The sequence below is a fragment of the Octopus bimaculoides genome, chromosome 2 (genome assembly GCF_046866305.1).
Source record: "Octopus bimaculoides isolate indiv1 chromosome 2, ASM4686630v1, whole genome shotgun sequence".
NCBI lineage: Eukaryota > Metazoa > Mollusca > Cephalopoda > Octopoda > Octopodidae > Octopus > Octopus bimaculoides.
In genome coordinates, this window is record NC_142929.1 from 65,321,379 (window position 1) to 65,337,235 (window position 15,857).

Genomic DNA, 15,857 nt, shown 5'->3' on the forward strand with positions numbered 1-15,857 from the left:
ATAACAAATGAAAAAAAAAAACAAAAAAAAAACATACATACCCGGGCCTCAACAATTGTGACATCCATTCCAAATGAAATGAGTTGACGAGCTGCAGTCAGTCCAGCCATTCCAGCGCCAATAATTACCACACGACCATGTTTCTTTACTAAGAACATCGACAGAAAATAAAATGGGAGTTTATACAGTAATAATACAATTTCATCCTACACTGGCAGTTAGCATGTATATCATCATCATCATTTAACATCTGCTTTCCATTCTGGCATGGGTTGGATAGTTTGACATGGAGCTATCCAAACTCCAATTGTCTGTTGTAGCATAGTTTCCACAGTTGGATGCTCTTCCTAACATCAACCACTTCACAGAGTGTGCTGGGTACTTTTTATGTGCTACCAGTATGGGTGCATTTATGCAGCACCAGCACCTGAAAGGACAACCCTGTATGTGTGGAAGACGGCAATTTTACTTAGCTTGACGCATCTTATCAAGTATAGCAAGTTGCCACATCTCCCAATCCCTTGTCAATTCTTCAGTGAGGCCCAGCGTCTGAAGATATTGGGTCGTCCCATAAATAATGCGGTTATTTTCAATTGCATAAACTAAAAGTTGGAGGGGGACGGGATAAACTACTTGCATCAACATGCTATAAAAGCAGATAGTAATTTTACCTTGTCCTTATTCTTAGTGCAAGTTTTGAAGAGTGCAGTTCGATTTTTAGTTATTTTTTTCAATGTTATAATGGAAGTGACAAAGGAGCATATTCGACATATTTTGCTTTATGAGTTCAATAAAGGCAACAACGCAACAGAAAGTGCAAGGAATATTAATGCAGTATATGGGGATCAGACAATGAGCGTAAGCCAGTGTCAACGGTGGTTCCCGAAATTCCAAACTGGAAACTACAGCCTAGAAGACAAGCCTCTTCCTGGAAGATCTGTAGAGCTTGACAAGGATGTCCTACAAACCCTGGTGGAACAAAATCTCATCGTAACTGTTGAGGAACTAGCAGAGAAACTTGGATTTGATCACTCAACAATCCATCAACACCTGCATGCCATCAGAAAAGTCAGAAAATTGAGTCAATGGGTTCCTCACAGACTTTTCGCATCTAATAGCGCACAGAGAATGAATGTGTACTCTTCTTTGCTGTCACATCTCACAAATGAACCTTTTTTTTTAGACTGAATAGTGACTGGTAATGAGAAATGGGTTCGCTATAAAAGTGTCAAGCACCAAAGACAGTGGGTAGGGAAAGGAGAATACTGGCACCCCAGGCTAAAGGTCTTTACCCATGTAAAGTGTTGTTATCTGTTTGGTGGGATATGAAAAGTTTAGTCAACTTTGAACTTTTAAACTCAAACCAAATGATAACAAAGGAGATCTACTGTGAGTAGTTTAAGTCAGTGCTAGAAGGAAAATGACCAGCCACATACAGCGAGGATGACATTCCAAAGGCTGGTGCAGTTTGAGTGGGAAATGATGCCCTACCCACCACATTCGCCGGACATTGCTCCATCTGATTATCATTTATTCCGCAGTCTTCAAAATCATTTAGACAGAAAAAATAGGAATTCTGTAGACAGTCAGAATAGTATTGGAAGAGTACTTTATATCACAGACAAGTGAATTTTGGAAGAGGGGCCTTGCAAGTCTACCAGATAGATGGAAGAGTATTGTAGAAAATGAAGGAGAGTATATTTTAGATTAAACCTTTGTTTATCTTAATTTTTTAAAAATAAAAGTATTAAAAAACTGCATTATTTATGGGATGACCCAATACTTTCTCACCACTTTGTCCCTTGTCTCCCTGAGCATACCCCTTCCACAGGTACCCTCCACAATTAGAGCTTAGCACTTCTTTATGCAGCTGTGAACAAAAAAGTGATTAACAGTGTAATGAGAATAAATAGATAAGCTATGACTAACTGCTACTTAGCAGTTCCCAATTTTTATTATCACAATATAACCAATATCAAACTATAGAACAATATAATGCATGGATACAACAAATAATTAATTAGTTAGGTAGTGCTAAGTAATATAACATTTTTAAAGTCTGGACAGCACCTCACAACTCAAAAGAAATCCTTAAAATGAGTCATATCATCAAATGTTCTGTGACAACTCTGGGTATGTTTGGGGTAGTTAGACAATCAAGTTGTATCCAAACTAAAGCTTAGTCAATCAGTTCTAGCATAATCAAACAGACATGATGATTTTACTTTAAAAATTACTGACAAGGCGTGTATGGCTCTCACCAGCCACTCATCTATTCCTAACTTCTGCATTGACCACTAGATGAGGAAGCAAGGGACCCTGTCAAGGGCTTTCTCTATGTCAACAAAAGTCAAGTACAGAGGTTTATTTTGCCTTACTAGAAAGATAGATAGCATCAGTAATGTTTCTCCCTGGCACAAAACCAAATTCAAATTCTTTAAAATGCTCAGAAGGATGCTAGAAGTAGTTAATAAATTCTATTACTTGCATGATTTAATTAGCAGTTGAGGTGGGTGTCCTAAAAGCAAAGTAGCCAGAGTAAGAATAAGGAGGAAAAGATTTAGGGAGATAATACCTCTGCTGGTGGCAACAAAAGGGATTAATTTTATGAGTAAAAGGCAAAAATTGTACGATGCTAGCGTGTGAAGTTTGATGTTGCATAGTAGTGAAACATAAGTAGTGACTGTGGGGAATGAGTGAAAGCTGGAAAGAAATGTGGTATACTCAACAAGATGTGTAATGTCAGTGTGTATAAATGATGGAACACAAATAAGCTGAAAGAAAAACTGCATTTAAAAGGAATTAGCTTGTAGCGTACTTCTCTCTCTCTCTCTGTTATATATACATGAGTGCGGACGTAGTGGTTAACAGCTAGCCTTCAGCTGTAATTTTGGACCCTGTTGTGTCCACCACTCTGATTGGTTGGTATTGGCGTATTTTGTCTCCTGTTATATCTTGCGCCAGGGTGCAACCCAATCAATTGCAGCCTTCAGATAAGGTCACGTGGAACAGTCTTTCTGAACCCCTGTTCGAGTCGATGGTATCATATAAATAGCTAGCTGTTACACCATCCCGGTTGTCAGTCTGGCTCCAGACCTTCTGAGGTCTAGCTGCTGACCACAGAACACACAGCCAGTTACAGCGACGACACGACACAGCTTCATGAAGATCCAATACTTCGTTTCAACTGTTTACTGCAAACTCCTTCGTTGCCACCACCAGCGTCTACATCAACCAGCAATGCTCGCACAGCTTTCTCCACGCTGTTTGTGAAATGCTTCACCATTGTTAACTCCCCAATGCCGGTCGTCTTCTGGGCATCCATGTAGCCCTGATCCTGCAGTTGCTAACTACCAGTCTATGTTGTGGGGTACATTCTTCGCAAGGATGTAGTCAATTTGGCTAGTGTGTCTGCCACAACGGTAGGTGACTGGCAGGTTTCCTGAAGTTAGTATTGCAAACCATAAGATCATTTGCATTGAAGAACTCCAGCAGCCTGATGCCCTCCTCATTGCGGGAACCAAAACCGTAGCCTCCATGTACACTATGGAAGCCCCCTGTATGTTGTCCAACATGTCCATTGAAGTCACCAGTCACAAAGAGAGGGTCCCTGTCATTCGTCAACAATGTAGTCTGCAAGAGGGTGTCATAAAATCGGTCTTTCTGTCCATCAGGTAGCCCCGGCTGAGGGGCATAGGCCGAGATAATGGTTGCTAACCCATGACGAAGCACTAATCTAATCTTATGTATTCTGTCGCATACTCTGACTACCTCGATTACCTTATTAACCCATTTCTCCGCAAGAAGTATACCCACACCCCTGACCCCGTGAGTGTTCCTTGCCCAAAAAATCTTGTACCCGTGTTCTTTGCCTGTGAGGGACCTAGCGGAACCTCCTCTACACATTACTTCTTGGAGGCAGCACAAATCGACACATCTCCATCTAGTTAAATTCAATTAACCAATTAATATAAAACCTCCCCCACCACACACACACAAGGGAAGTAATCATTTACCTGGTAATGGTTTTAGTCTTTTAAAGACTCCAAAATTTATATAACCATATCGATCCAAATAGGCATGAATTCTCATTACTAGAGGACCATCACCTGAATAAATAAAATATTAAATAAGATTCTGAAGTAAGAAAGAAAAAATAATTGATGATTCCAATCAAATTTATTGAATACAAATAATTTCCAAGTTAAAAACTCATTGCCTGCAAGCATTGGTGAAAGTACTGTGATAATGTAACCATAGCAACCAATGAGGAAGTCACTATTTAATTATAGAATTTCTAATTAAAAAAATAAACTTATTTCATATAACTGAAGTGTGAATTATCATAGCAACTTAACCCCCCCCCCACCCTCCCATCTCACACACACTATATATATACTGCAAGGCAATACAATATAAATATTTCAAAGCACAAAATTGTTTTATCTATAATTAACTTTTTTTTTTTATCTATTTTGTTTACATTTTACTGAAGAAAAAAAAAAGAATAATATTGATTTCATTGGTTAAAAAAAAATTGCTTCTATTTTTAACAACTAAATATTGTTGGCAAGTCAGAGAAAAGTGACTTTATACTTTCCACATGAATTATTGCTTCAAAAACTAGGTTATGCCAATTAAAATGTGTAGAGAAAAAATAAATAACAGAACACTGTAATAAATAACATCACAATCTGAACTTACTATTGTAGGGTGGTTCTATCTGAGGTAGGCAATTTTCAACAGTGATTTGTAATTTAGGATTTTCCAACCACAACTGGAGCTGCAAAGACATGAGGCATTTATTTCAAGATATATTGGTGAAAATTCTCACTTAAATGGCAATTAGTAAAGGGAAGTGTGTGTGAGGAGGGGAATCTTAAGTAGTAATATTAATTGGTTAAGGTTATGATTATACAAAAAATTTAAGAGCAATTATTTCTTCCTCTCACCCAAAAATTACTATTCAAAAAAAAAAAAATACAAAACTATTCTAAAACTAACATTAATCAATACTCACCAAGGATTTCATAAATTCAAATACACATTATTTAGATCATCAACTATGTAAGTTTATCAAAACACAAATATGTAAAGCCTAAATTGTTATTTCTGTATTTCATCATAATCATAGTTTTAACAACCATTTTTCCATACTTGCATGGTTTGGACAGAATTTGGACGAGGCAGATTTTCTATGGCTGGATGTCCTCTCTGTTACCAAACTCTCACCTGTTTCCAAGCAAGAAAATATTTCCCCATTATCAGACATGTTCACAAAAAATTGGAAATGAAGGACACAGCTTGCATGAAGGCAGTGTTCATTTACAACAATCACAGCTTCTTTCAGTTTCTGTCTACCAAATCCATTCATAAGGATTTGATCAGCCTAGGGCTTTAGTAGAAGATACTTGCATAAAGTACCACACAGTGGGACTAAACCCAAAACCATGTGGTTGGGAAGCAAACTTCTTACCACACAACCACGCCTGCACCTATGAAAATAATAAATGTTCATTAAAGTCCATTTAAAAAATTAAATCTTTCGTAAGTATTATTTAATATTCACACACACATTTTAGACCTACTTAGTCTTCTATATTGGAATATTCAACTTGAAACAACACAAGCCAAATTAAGAAGGCTATGTCCCAACTGACTCTTTGAATTATGCCTGAAGATGGTAAAATTGCATAAGATGTAACCTTTTACGACTAGATTGTATAAAGTTCAACCGAAACAGTTGTTGCAAGTTTGGATACCATTTGCATATCACACCAAGAATCCTCCAGTGAGTCAGATCATTGGTTATTAATTGGATTTGGTACTTACATAACTACAGTATCCTGTCAGCATTTGATGTCTTAATGCTGTTATTTCACTGTCAACTCTATGTGATTATGCCTAGCCAATTTCTGGTGTCTTACATGTTGATGTACCTCAATTCTTAATGAATCCTTATAACTGAAGTGTGTGCGTGTGTGTGTGTGTGTGTGTGTGTGTGTGTGTGTGTGCACAAGCATACATGTATGTGTATGTGTATATGCACACCATGATTATCATTTTATGGCCACTTTCCATGCTGACATGGGCTGGAGGACCATGTCTTGCTTGTGTTTTAGTTTTGTCATGGTTTCTACAACTAGATCCCTTCCTAATATCAACTACTCTACAATGTGTATTGGATGCCTTTTTCTTTTTTTGTGGTACTAACACTAGTGAAATCACCATGTAACTTGCAAGAATAAAGAGCCCCCTTCACTGAGAAGAAGTACAGTAGAGAGGGAAGTTCTTTATGCTAGATTTTGCAGTTATAGAAATGACAGATGGGAACAAGTTTGTTGTAGAAGAGGAGATACATGGCAACCCCACATTATATAAGAGTGAGTGAGAGTAATTGGGATGTAGTTAGGAAGAGAGATGAAGACAGTGGTGACAAGGTGCCAGGGAGTACTCTCAAGGTACAAGGTGAATGGAAGAGTGAGGGACCAAATTGGGAAAGGTAAGTGAGTAAAGAATGCACTTGTGAGGAGAGGAAGTGAGAGATAGAAGTAGGTGGTTAGCGTTAGGAATAGTAAAGGGATGGTCAATAATAAATGAGTGGGGGAGGAATGAGAGATAGATGTCAACAGAAGTGGCTCAGAGAAGAGGAAGTGATGAGTGGTAGTACAGATAGGGTGCAGAGCAGCAGAGTAATACAGTAAATAGAAGAGGGATGGGGACAGGAGTAAAAGTTGCAAGATTATAGGAGGAGATAGTAATAGGGTGGAAGTAGTCAAAGGTACATGGGATGACTGTAATGAGTAAGACATGGGTGTCCCTAGGGAGTAACACAGGGAGGGAAGTGGAAAATATGGTCAGTGGAAACTATGAGAAAGGATAATGTTAAAAGGAAGTGAGAGAGAGAGTTGGTAGCACAGAGCGATTAATGGAAAATATGAGTGGGGAAAGTTGATGTTAAGACTGAGGGGGATATCAAAAAGAAGCGGTTCTGGGGAAGAGAGATAACTGGTAACAAAAAAAAAAAGGATTATGAAATGTGTAGTTCTATTAATAGCAGCAGAATATTGCAGTAATGAGAAGTGTGATGGAGAAGATGAAGAAACGAGGAAAGCTTGACAGGAATAAGTTAAGTGAGGAGCCAATTGTGTGTATACATGTGCTCAGTTTCACCGTGACAGATGAGTTTTCTTGAGTACAACACATTGCCAATCAAATTACACCTTTCTCATCTCCTCTGTGAGGTTCAACATTCTGAAATAGGCCTTCACTACTTTGTCCCATGTCTTACTGAGTCTCTCTTCCACACTCTTACTCTGATCCTCTGTCATCACTATTTTCACAGTCAAGACAACCCGCTAGTGTTAGTGAACAAACAAACGGAGATACTATAAGATAGAGGGGACTCTCTAGTTTTTGCTTTTATCATGACAACCAATTTTGCACCATGATAAAAGACTGTAGTATGTTTGGCAATATGAAGGTTATCTAGCTGTAGCAATCAGACCAGAAATGGAAAAGCAGAAGTGAGACATAGCTGTGACCCATATAGAAGAGTAAAACTCCAAATAAAAACAGACCTGATCCATGAAGACCCACCCAACCCATGCCAGCACAAAGAAGCAGACATAAAATGATGATGGTTAATAAAACAGATTTTGAGGCAGGCAAAAAGCACTTCCAAGTACTAGCTCTCTCACAAAAAATGAATTTAATTTCATAAATTTTTTTTTATTGCAAAGATAATTTAACCAAGAGTGCAGCTTTAAGTTATGGAATTTGTTTGTATTTGATTGTTAGCACTGTTGGGTTGCCAAGTGTAGGTACTTTGAAGTTGCTTGTGCTATTTCTTGGAATGTTTTATTCAGTCTTTCCTTGAATAGCAGTCAAGCTGTTGAAAGAAAAAGGAATATTTTACCCCTTTTCTGTCTGAATATGAGAGATATCAATTGCCTCAACCGAACTAAGCTACAGAATTAAAGATATGAATGTTTCAACAAACATAAACAAGCTGGTTTCACTAAGATTCATTAAAATTCTGTCAATATTATAGCTGACAAGACTACAGTCTAACCAGCAAAAAATTTTACTTTATTAATGAAAATGAATGTAAATGAACACAGGAATCAACTCTTTCAAAAAACAAAGTTGAAATATTTGTGTGGGGTTTCATCTTCCATTTTTGACAAATTTTAATGAAGACAGTGAATGACAAAATCAGCTAACCACCAAACAAAACGTTCTGTTACATTTTGAGTTAAAATTTACCTTTCAGCCAATGTGTATTTAATAAAATATGTACAAGTAAAATGGCAAGTATTGTTTTAATTCACTACATCCCTCCTCCATGAATTCTAATTCAATTTTGCTTCCTTCTTGTTCTAAGAGATCACAGTTCTTATTCACTTGTCATTTGTTTACTTTTTGGTGTCCCAGTGTTCCCTAACCTATAAGATTACCCATAGTAGTGCACAGAATACAAGATAACAGCACAGGAAATTTCAAAATAGTAGTCATAAATTTAAAGCTTCTTACATGTCCTCATTTATAACACCCGCTTAAACAATCCCAACACCTGTTGAGAGAGAGATGAGGCACTTTGGGAACTGCTGCTATATTACATTTCAAGGTTACATTTTTACATATGAACACCTTGTTTGTATAAAGTATGCAGCACATTTTAAATAAGGAAAGAACTTTTTACAACAATATATGAACTTAAATGACTTACCAGTCTATTGCGTATATAGAGAAATATCTTCTGAGATGTTGGTGGCCCCTGTAAGATATCTGGAAAACATGCTGCTTCTTGAGAAGTGATTTTATCATAAGGCAGTCGGCTCTGAAAAGCAGCTCCTTCTAAACCTGAGATAGCAACTGAAACAAATAGCAGAACATATCTTCTAGAAATGGACAATCTAGTTATTAACAACAAACAAACTACAAAAATACTAAAACACTACATATCAAGAAAATACCAGTGCACCACGCACCCTTTAGTGGCACTCAGCTAGAGCCTTCAGTCGTTCCAAATGCTAAGTCTTACTAACACTTAGGATCTCTCCTGTGAAAAACACATTTTTAACATAGCTAGGGTCTCACCCCAAAGACTAGGTTCTCTTCAGAACTAGAAAATATTTCAGCTTCCAAAAGATGCTGACACTCTACAAGGCTTAAGTATGGTTAACATATGAGACAGTGCTGTTGCTCTGCTTACAGACATACTGGACAGCATTCAGAGAAAGGTCACTTGACTAACTGACATCAAATCACAGACAGACATGCACCAGCCTCAGGTCACAAGCATGCTATTTTCTCTTTGTCTTTTATATCAGTACTACAATGGCTTCTGTTCCATGGAGATAGCTGGTCTAGTACCTCCTCTATTCAGACATCCCCAACCCACTAATCTTTTCTGTTGTGCCCAACTCTACCAGCCCCAGTAGTAGCTACTGTCTATTCTCCCCTCCTCAAAGCATTGTCCTTCTAAAATCTTCTTTCTGCTCATCTCACTCACAGATGTTATCAGCAACAGTTGACATGGAACATTAACAATAGCATCAAACTCACCAGTCTTGGGCCCGTGTGGCCCAAGGTGGTTCAGTGGCTATGGCATACAGGACTCTGAGAAGGGTTGACATCCTTTCTCCAACATGTGTTACACAGGTTCAAACTAACCAGTGTGTGGACATGCTCTGATCCCACATAAACCAGCTTCCCTGCTGAAGGCTTAAATAGGCCCTGTGCCTCAGGGGCAAGCTCAGGACAGCAGGAGATTGTAAATAAATCAGAAGCCAATGGGAAAATTTGCCAAGAAAAATCATGAATCATGAGACTGGCATGGAAATCCACGATTGCCAATACCTGTAGGAAAAAATAACCCATGAGAGAGAGAATGCCAATATTACATAAACACATGTAAACAAGGTTGTTCATTATTCTCATCAGTTACAAACCTAAAGCAAATGCAGATCGAAACTAGCAAAAACTAACTTTATAATATGGCTATGATAAGACATTAAACCTTTTTGTTACCATACTTTTTTTGAAATACACAACCTTTGTATCAGTTAATTTTGAAAATAGTGAAGAATTTATCACTGTCATTATTTACAATGGCCGGATAGGTGTCCTCATCTTGTTTGTTGTTATCACAATGCTTCAGCTGATGTACTCTCTAGTCTTCATCATGTGTTCTGGTGTAATTTCAAACTCAACCCTTTATTTGACTAATGGGGTACACTGTTCTCATTCCTAAGGTATGTTGCTGATGTTATTTTTCTGTTGATATTATTTTTCAAGTCCCTGCTTGGGATTGAACTTAGAATCTGATCCACAATGCTATATGCCTGTGGGCAATCACAGAGTGAATTTTAGGCCTTATAAACCTAGTATTTTATCTTTTCTTAATACTGGTTCCCATATTATATTCATCTCTGCACTAGGTCTGCTTAGGAGGTTATCGTGTCCTAGCATATGTGCAGCCTTTTTTAATTTTCGTATTTTCCAGTGCTGTTCTCTGTTAATTATTTTAACTTCATCCTACAGCAGGAGGTTGTCTGTTTTTCCATACATCAGCTTTACCGTCCATTGTAAATAATGTACATAATTCCTCATCTCAAAAATATAGAAAACAACTGTCATTATTATGCTGATGTTTAGATCATAAATTAACATGAAATGTTGATGGAAGATTTTAATTAGATCACTTTAAAACATGAAAGGGTGGTCTTAGGTAGGTTGGTATCAAAAAGGTTATCTAAATGTTTATATAATTATAATGTCTAAGCCAAAAAGAGAGTCTTTTTGTAGTTGTTTAACCCTCCCAACAGACTGTCTTAGAAAAGGGAACTATAAGATAGCCACTGTTAAACACTGAATGTTTTGTTCAATCAAAAACTCTCAAAGCTGACCAAGTCTCCTCAACAACATCAATATTAGTAAAAATACCTGTTGGATCATCGTTTTCACTCTCTGCTTCTGGCTCCTCAGTCTTCATTTTCTCCTTCTCCTTTTCATTTTTCTTCTCTTTTTCTTCTTCTGAAGCATAGTCCTCTTCAGATAAATTTGCCAACTGCTCATCCATTTCCTTGTATTCAACCTAACATAGATGTTATATGCAGACAGTTTATCTTTACCATTGTGGGTTAATATCAAAATACTACAAAAGAAGTGTTATTAGCCATTTTAGTAATTTGACAACTTATAAATTAAAGTCTTCCTTGAGGCTTTTTTTTTTTAACTGAAATACTTACTTTATATTTATTTAAACTATTAAAATTTAATTTGCAAACTGAAAACGCAGAACTGTATCAGTGACCAGGTTACAGTAGTGCAATGAAAACCTTGACACCACATAAAATAAACTTAAAGTGAAGTTAATAGTTTTGTTACTATATGATGTAAATTGCTTCAATTTCAACAGTCTCAGATCAATTAACTTGCTAGACAAGTACAGCTCCCAAATATATATTTTTTTAGTAAATCTAAAAATATGCTAGGTTCTAGAGTTAAGTTTCAAATAATTGTTTTGTACAGCATATTAAACAAGGGGGAAAATAGTAAATGAAGAACAAAGCTGAGTATAATAGAAATTTAAGACATCTGGAGAAAATGAACTTCAAATAAATCTATGCAAAAAGTTTCGTGTAGAGCAAACCAACTGTGGGAGAGAGATAAAAAAAATTTGTGAATAAATTTTGGAATATAAATCCTGTATGCTAAATCTTTTCTTATATAAATGCAAAGTACATGTGTGTGTGTGCATATATTTGCAATAAGCAGCAAGATTGTTGTCATTTCCCATGTCAACAAATCATTCGCTGGCTTTGCCATTTCACAAGACGTGTGGAATAAGAGATCTCTTATTTGAAAAACAGGTAAAGTCTAGCATCAGGAAGAGCACTCCTGCTGTCAAACTACATATCTATGTAATATATTTGCTAGCATGGAAAATCAGAAGTAAAATGAACAAAGTCACAGATTTAGAGACATTACATAATTTTTATGTTCATTTACGCACCTTCAACTAGAAATCCCAAGTTTGAAGTGGTGTTTCACACATGAAGGACAACTTTAACATACATTAAACACACATATGAAATACATCACCTTTAATTGCCAATTTATTTTGAAAGTTAGCAAGAATATGTATGAATTTAATAAGAAATAAACTTTATTGTTGAATTGGTGTTTGAAACATTATTTCATAAAATGGTTCTTACAACTGATAGATTTTCATTGCATATGAATACTTTAAAATCAGAAGGGTTGTATCCTAGAAAACAGGTTATGTAAGGTGTTAACAAGCACACACTATCAAGACCTACATTAACATAAAATCCAAGCTAACAAGAAGTAAAACAAACAGTCTAATATTTCTTGTAAATATTAAGATCTAAGCTCTTCCAATTTATGAGAAAAAAGTAGAGAAAACAAAACTGTTAAATTAACAATAGGCATTTCCAGTAAATATTCTACAGACATAAGAGATTAACTCTTGCACATTGGCATGAAAAAAAAATTCTTAGATAAGAAAAAAAAAAAAAATGGAAGTTCTGAGGTGCATAAATTTTCTAAGACAGGATATCAATAAGATATTTTAAATCCAAGAGCTTACTTTTATTACATTGTTGATATCTTTAGATTATGTCCTTTTTACATATATATATATAGAAATGGATATCAAGAAAACTGACTAATAATTTACTAGTGTTTTGTTCTTTAGCACATTTTCTACAGCTGGATACCCTTCCTAATGCCAACCACTTTAGTGTTTACTGCGTGCTTTTCTTGTGACACTAGCACTAGTGGGATTACTAAGTAATTTGCAAGACAAAGAAAATTTTTTTAATGAAACGGAAAAAGCACCCTTGATTGATAGGGAATGTATCTGAGAGAGAGAGAGAGGAAGGTGGCTTATGTCAGGTGTTGAAGGCTAAAGTATGAAAGGGACAAGCATAGATGTCTTACTATTGAGGAGATACACGGATACCCTGCATTATGTGAGGGTGTGGGAAGGGTAGTTAGGAGTCAAGCCTATCAATTTGAACCAATTACTAATATGTCACTTGATAACTATGACACTCTAACTGAAACACTGTGAAAATAAATTTAAAATGGCCATTGCAAAAGGGCAAAAACATTTGTTTAGTTCTGTTAAAGTCATTAGGATTCAGCAAGAAAATTTTTAAAAAGCTATATTCGTTAACAATTTTTGTTCCTAACATGAGAGAGCTGAAATCTTGGCGGGAGGCAAGCAGTTAATATTATAAATGAATTTATTATATTACTGGTATTTGTTGTATTAGAACTCAATGTCCAATGTTTTTCTGACATCTTACAGTAGAAATAACAGACCAATGACTTACTGATGAGCCATTTAAAATATTCTACCTTACACTAATTTCTTCCATAAGCTTCATAAATATCATCATCATCATCATCATCATCATACGTCCGCTTTCCATGCTAGCATGGGTTGGACGATTTGACTGAGGACTGGTGGAGCCCGAAGGCTACACCAGGCTCCAATCTGATTTGGCAGTTTCTACAGCTGGATGCCCTTCCTAACGCCAACCACTCCGAGAGTGTAGTGGGTGCTTTTACGTGTCACCCGCACGAAGGCCAGTCAGGCGATACTGGCAACGGCCACGCTCAAGATGGTGTATTTTATGTGCCACCCGCACAAGAGCCAGTCTAGGGGCACTGGCAACGATCTCGCTCGAAAGTCCTTACACATGCTGCGGGCACAAGTGCCAGAAAGGCGACGCTGGGCACAGGTGCCATCCCGATTTCGCTTTCGCTTGCCCTAAATAAGTTTTCGCAAGCTGAGTTTCGTGTCCAATGAAGGAGACGACGTTGGCATGGGTGCCAGTTACAGAAAATGAATAAAACTAGGAATTGAAAAGACCTCACATGCGAACTAGCAAGTTCTCCTCTAAATAAATAAATCAATCGCTTAATACCTGCGACTACTTACGCCGAGTAAGAAGGAATATATAAGATTAATTAGTTTTTTGTGATTCTATCAACACAGTTAAAGATAAAGAAGCTTTCTGAGCTATTAACGAGGTGTTGTTTATGAAATTTAAGTCAGTTTCATGAAAACTATTTTACTTCAAAGGCAGCTCTTACATTGAGAAATGAAAATGGTTGGCGCTTCTTTAGAAGCGCACCTCTCCAAGAAAATGACGCCTAATTTCTATATATAAAAAAAAAAGAAAAAAAAAATGAAAATGGGGAATATATCCAAAATAAGTGAAGTATGCCAAAAATTAGGAAGATTCATCTATTTTAAAATATTTTATACTAAGAAATAAAACACGGAAAACGGGCACTTGCGAATATAAACAAACATGTCGGGCGATACAAGTGATGGTAATTTGTACCAGACATTATTAATGATACGAGGGGCCTAACAATGTTTGCAAAATTCTTGATAGCTTTTAATCAGATTTTTTACTGCGCACACTGGTTAGGGTTAGTTTTCAGGTTAAGTGGTGTGCACTCGCTTTACCTTCGCCCATTTTATGTGATATTTCCCGGTCAGGCACAAAATTTGACATTATAGTATATATTAGTTATAAACTGACTTTTAAGAAAAAGACTGTGAAACAGATTTCTTACAACTCGCAGACGATATTGTCGGGCCCCTTGTATCATTAATAATATCTGACTGGTAAAAGTAACATCGTCCGACATGTTTGTTTATATTCGCGAGTGCCCGTTTTCCGTATTTTATTTTTTACTATAAAATATTTTAAAATAGATGAATCTTCCTAATTTTTTGCATACTTCATTTATTTTGGATATATTTCCCATTTTCGTAACTTCTTTAACAAGTAAGCGTCATTTTCTTGGAGAGGTGCGCTTCTAAAGAAGCGCGAAATAGTCAATGTATCTGGCACGAGTCCAGCAATTTTAGGAGAGGGTTAAGTCGATTACATGGGCTCCACTGATCAACAGGTGCTTATTTTGTCGATCCTAAAAGAGTGAAAGGCAAAGACCTCGATGGAAATTGAACTCAGCGTAAATGTCGGAAGAAATACCGCAAAGAAATTTTTCCGACACTCATCGCCTTGTGATTTGAGGAGACTTGTTCCAAACAACGTCCCTGATAAATAATATAGCATATAATAATACTATAAATAGTTATAGCATAATAAAACAAGAATATATACAATGATTTTCTTCCTGCCAATATCAGTAGTTTTTAGGGGAAAAGGGAGATAATCGATAGACATAAGTCCAAACGGGTATTTATTTCATCAACAATTAAGTGAAAAAATAAATATTCCAAATATATGAACGCTTAAATGTAAAAACAAGAGTATGCGTAACAATACAAATGATTCACTTTGTCACTGCTCTAAAGCTTCTCGCTTTGTGTCTTCGATCAGGCGACAAGGGCACACAAAACGGAAAACTCGGGGTAGTGTCAGAATAAAATATTAGCTTTGAATATTTTGAAGAGAAGAGAGATATATTCTATAAAAACATGCATAGATAACCTCATCAAATGAGAAAAACAAAACGATTTATTTTTTAATTAAAAGAAATATCACAATAATAAACAAGTTTTCTTACGATAATTGCTTATATTACAGTCCGAAAATTAATTCTTCGTAAGCTAATCAAATGTAGTGTTATTGGCTCATGTGTATAAAACGTGAATATAGCATATTATGACAGTCCTCACGTTTATATATATATATATATATATATATATATATATATATATATATATAAACCAGTATATATCAAAAGTAGTGGATATTTGTGAGCGAGTACATCAGGATAATAAACAAACACATCAAAAATACAAAGTAACCCAACGAGCTAAGGTAAACGTCACA

The 15,857-nt window shown here is 36.2% G+C and overlaps 1 protein-coding gene across 8 annotated transcripts in view; it reads right to left on the minus strand.

Moving 5' to 3' along the window:
• Positions 1-15,857, minus strand: part of LOC106869849 (lysine-specific histone demethylase 1A) — a 44,266-nt gene that overhangs the window by 20,657 nt on the left and 7,752 nt on the right. For 6 of the 8 annotated variants that reach the window (XM_089346576.1, XM_014915780.3, XM_014915775.3 and 3 more), the window contains exons 2-6: positions 10,951-11,101; positions 8,732-8,877; positions 4,705-4,783; positions 4,017-4,109; positions 42-148 (exon numbers count right to left, since the gene is read on the minus strand). In XM_089346576.1, coding sequence (XP_089202702.1) covers positions 42-148; positions 4,017-4,109; positions 4,705-4,783; positions 8,732-8,877; positions 10,951-11,101 — 576 coding nt within the window. Of the gene's footprint in view, positions 1-41; positions 149-4,016; positions 4,110-4,704; positions 4,784-8,731; positions 8,878-10,950; positions 11,102-12,619; positions 14,372-15,588; positions 15,727-15,857 lie in introns of those variants that run through there. The other 2 variants (XM_014915785.3, XM_089346577.1) reach the window with 2 other exon arrangements.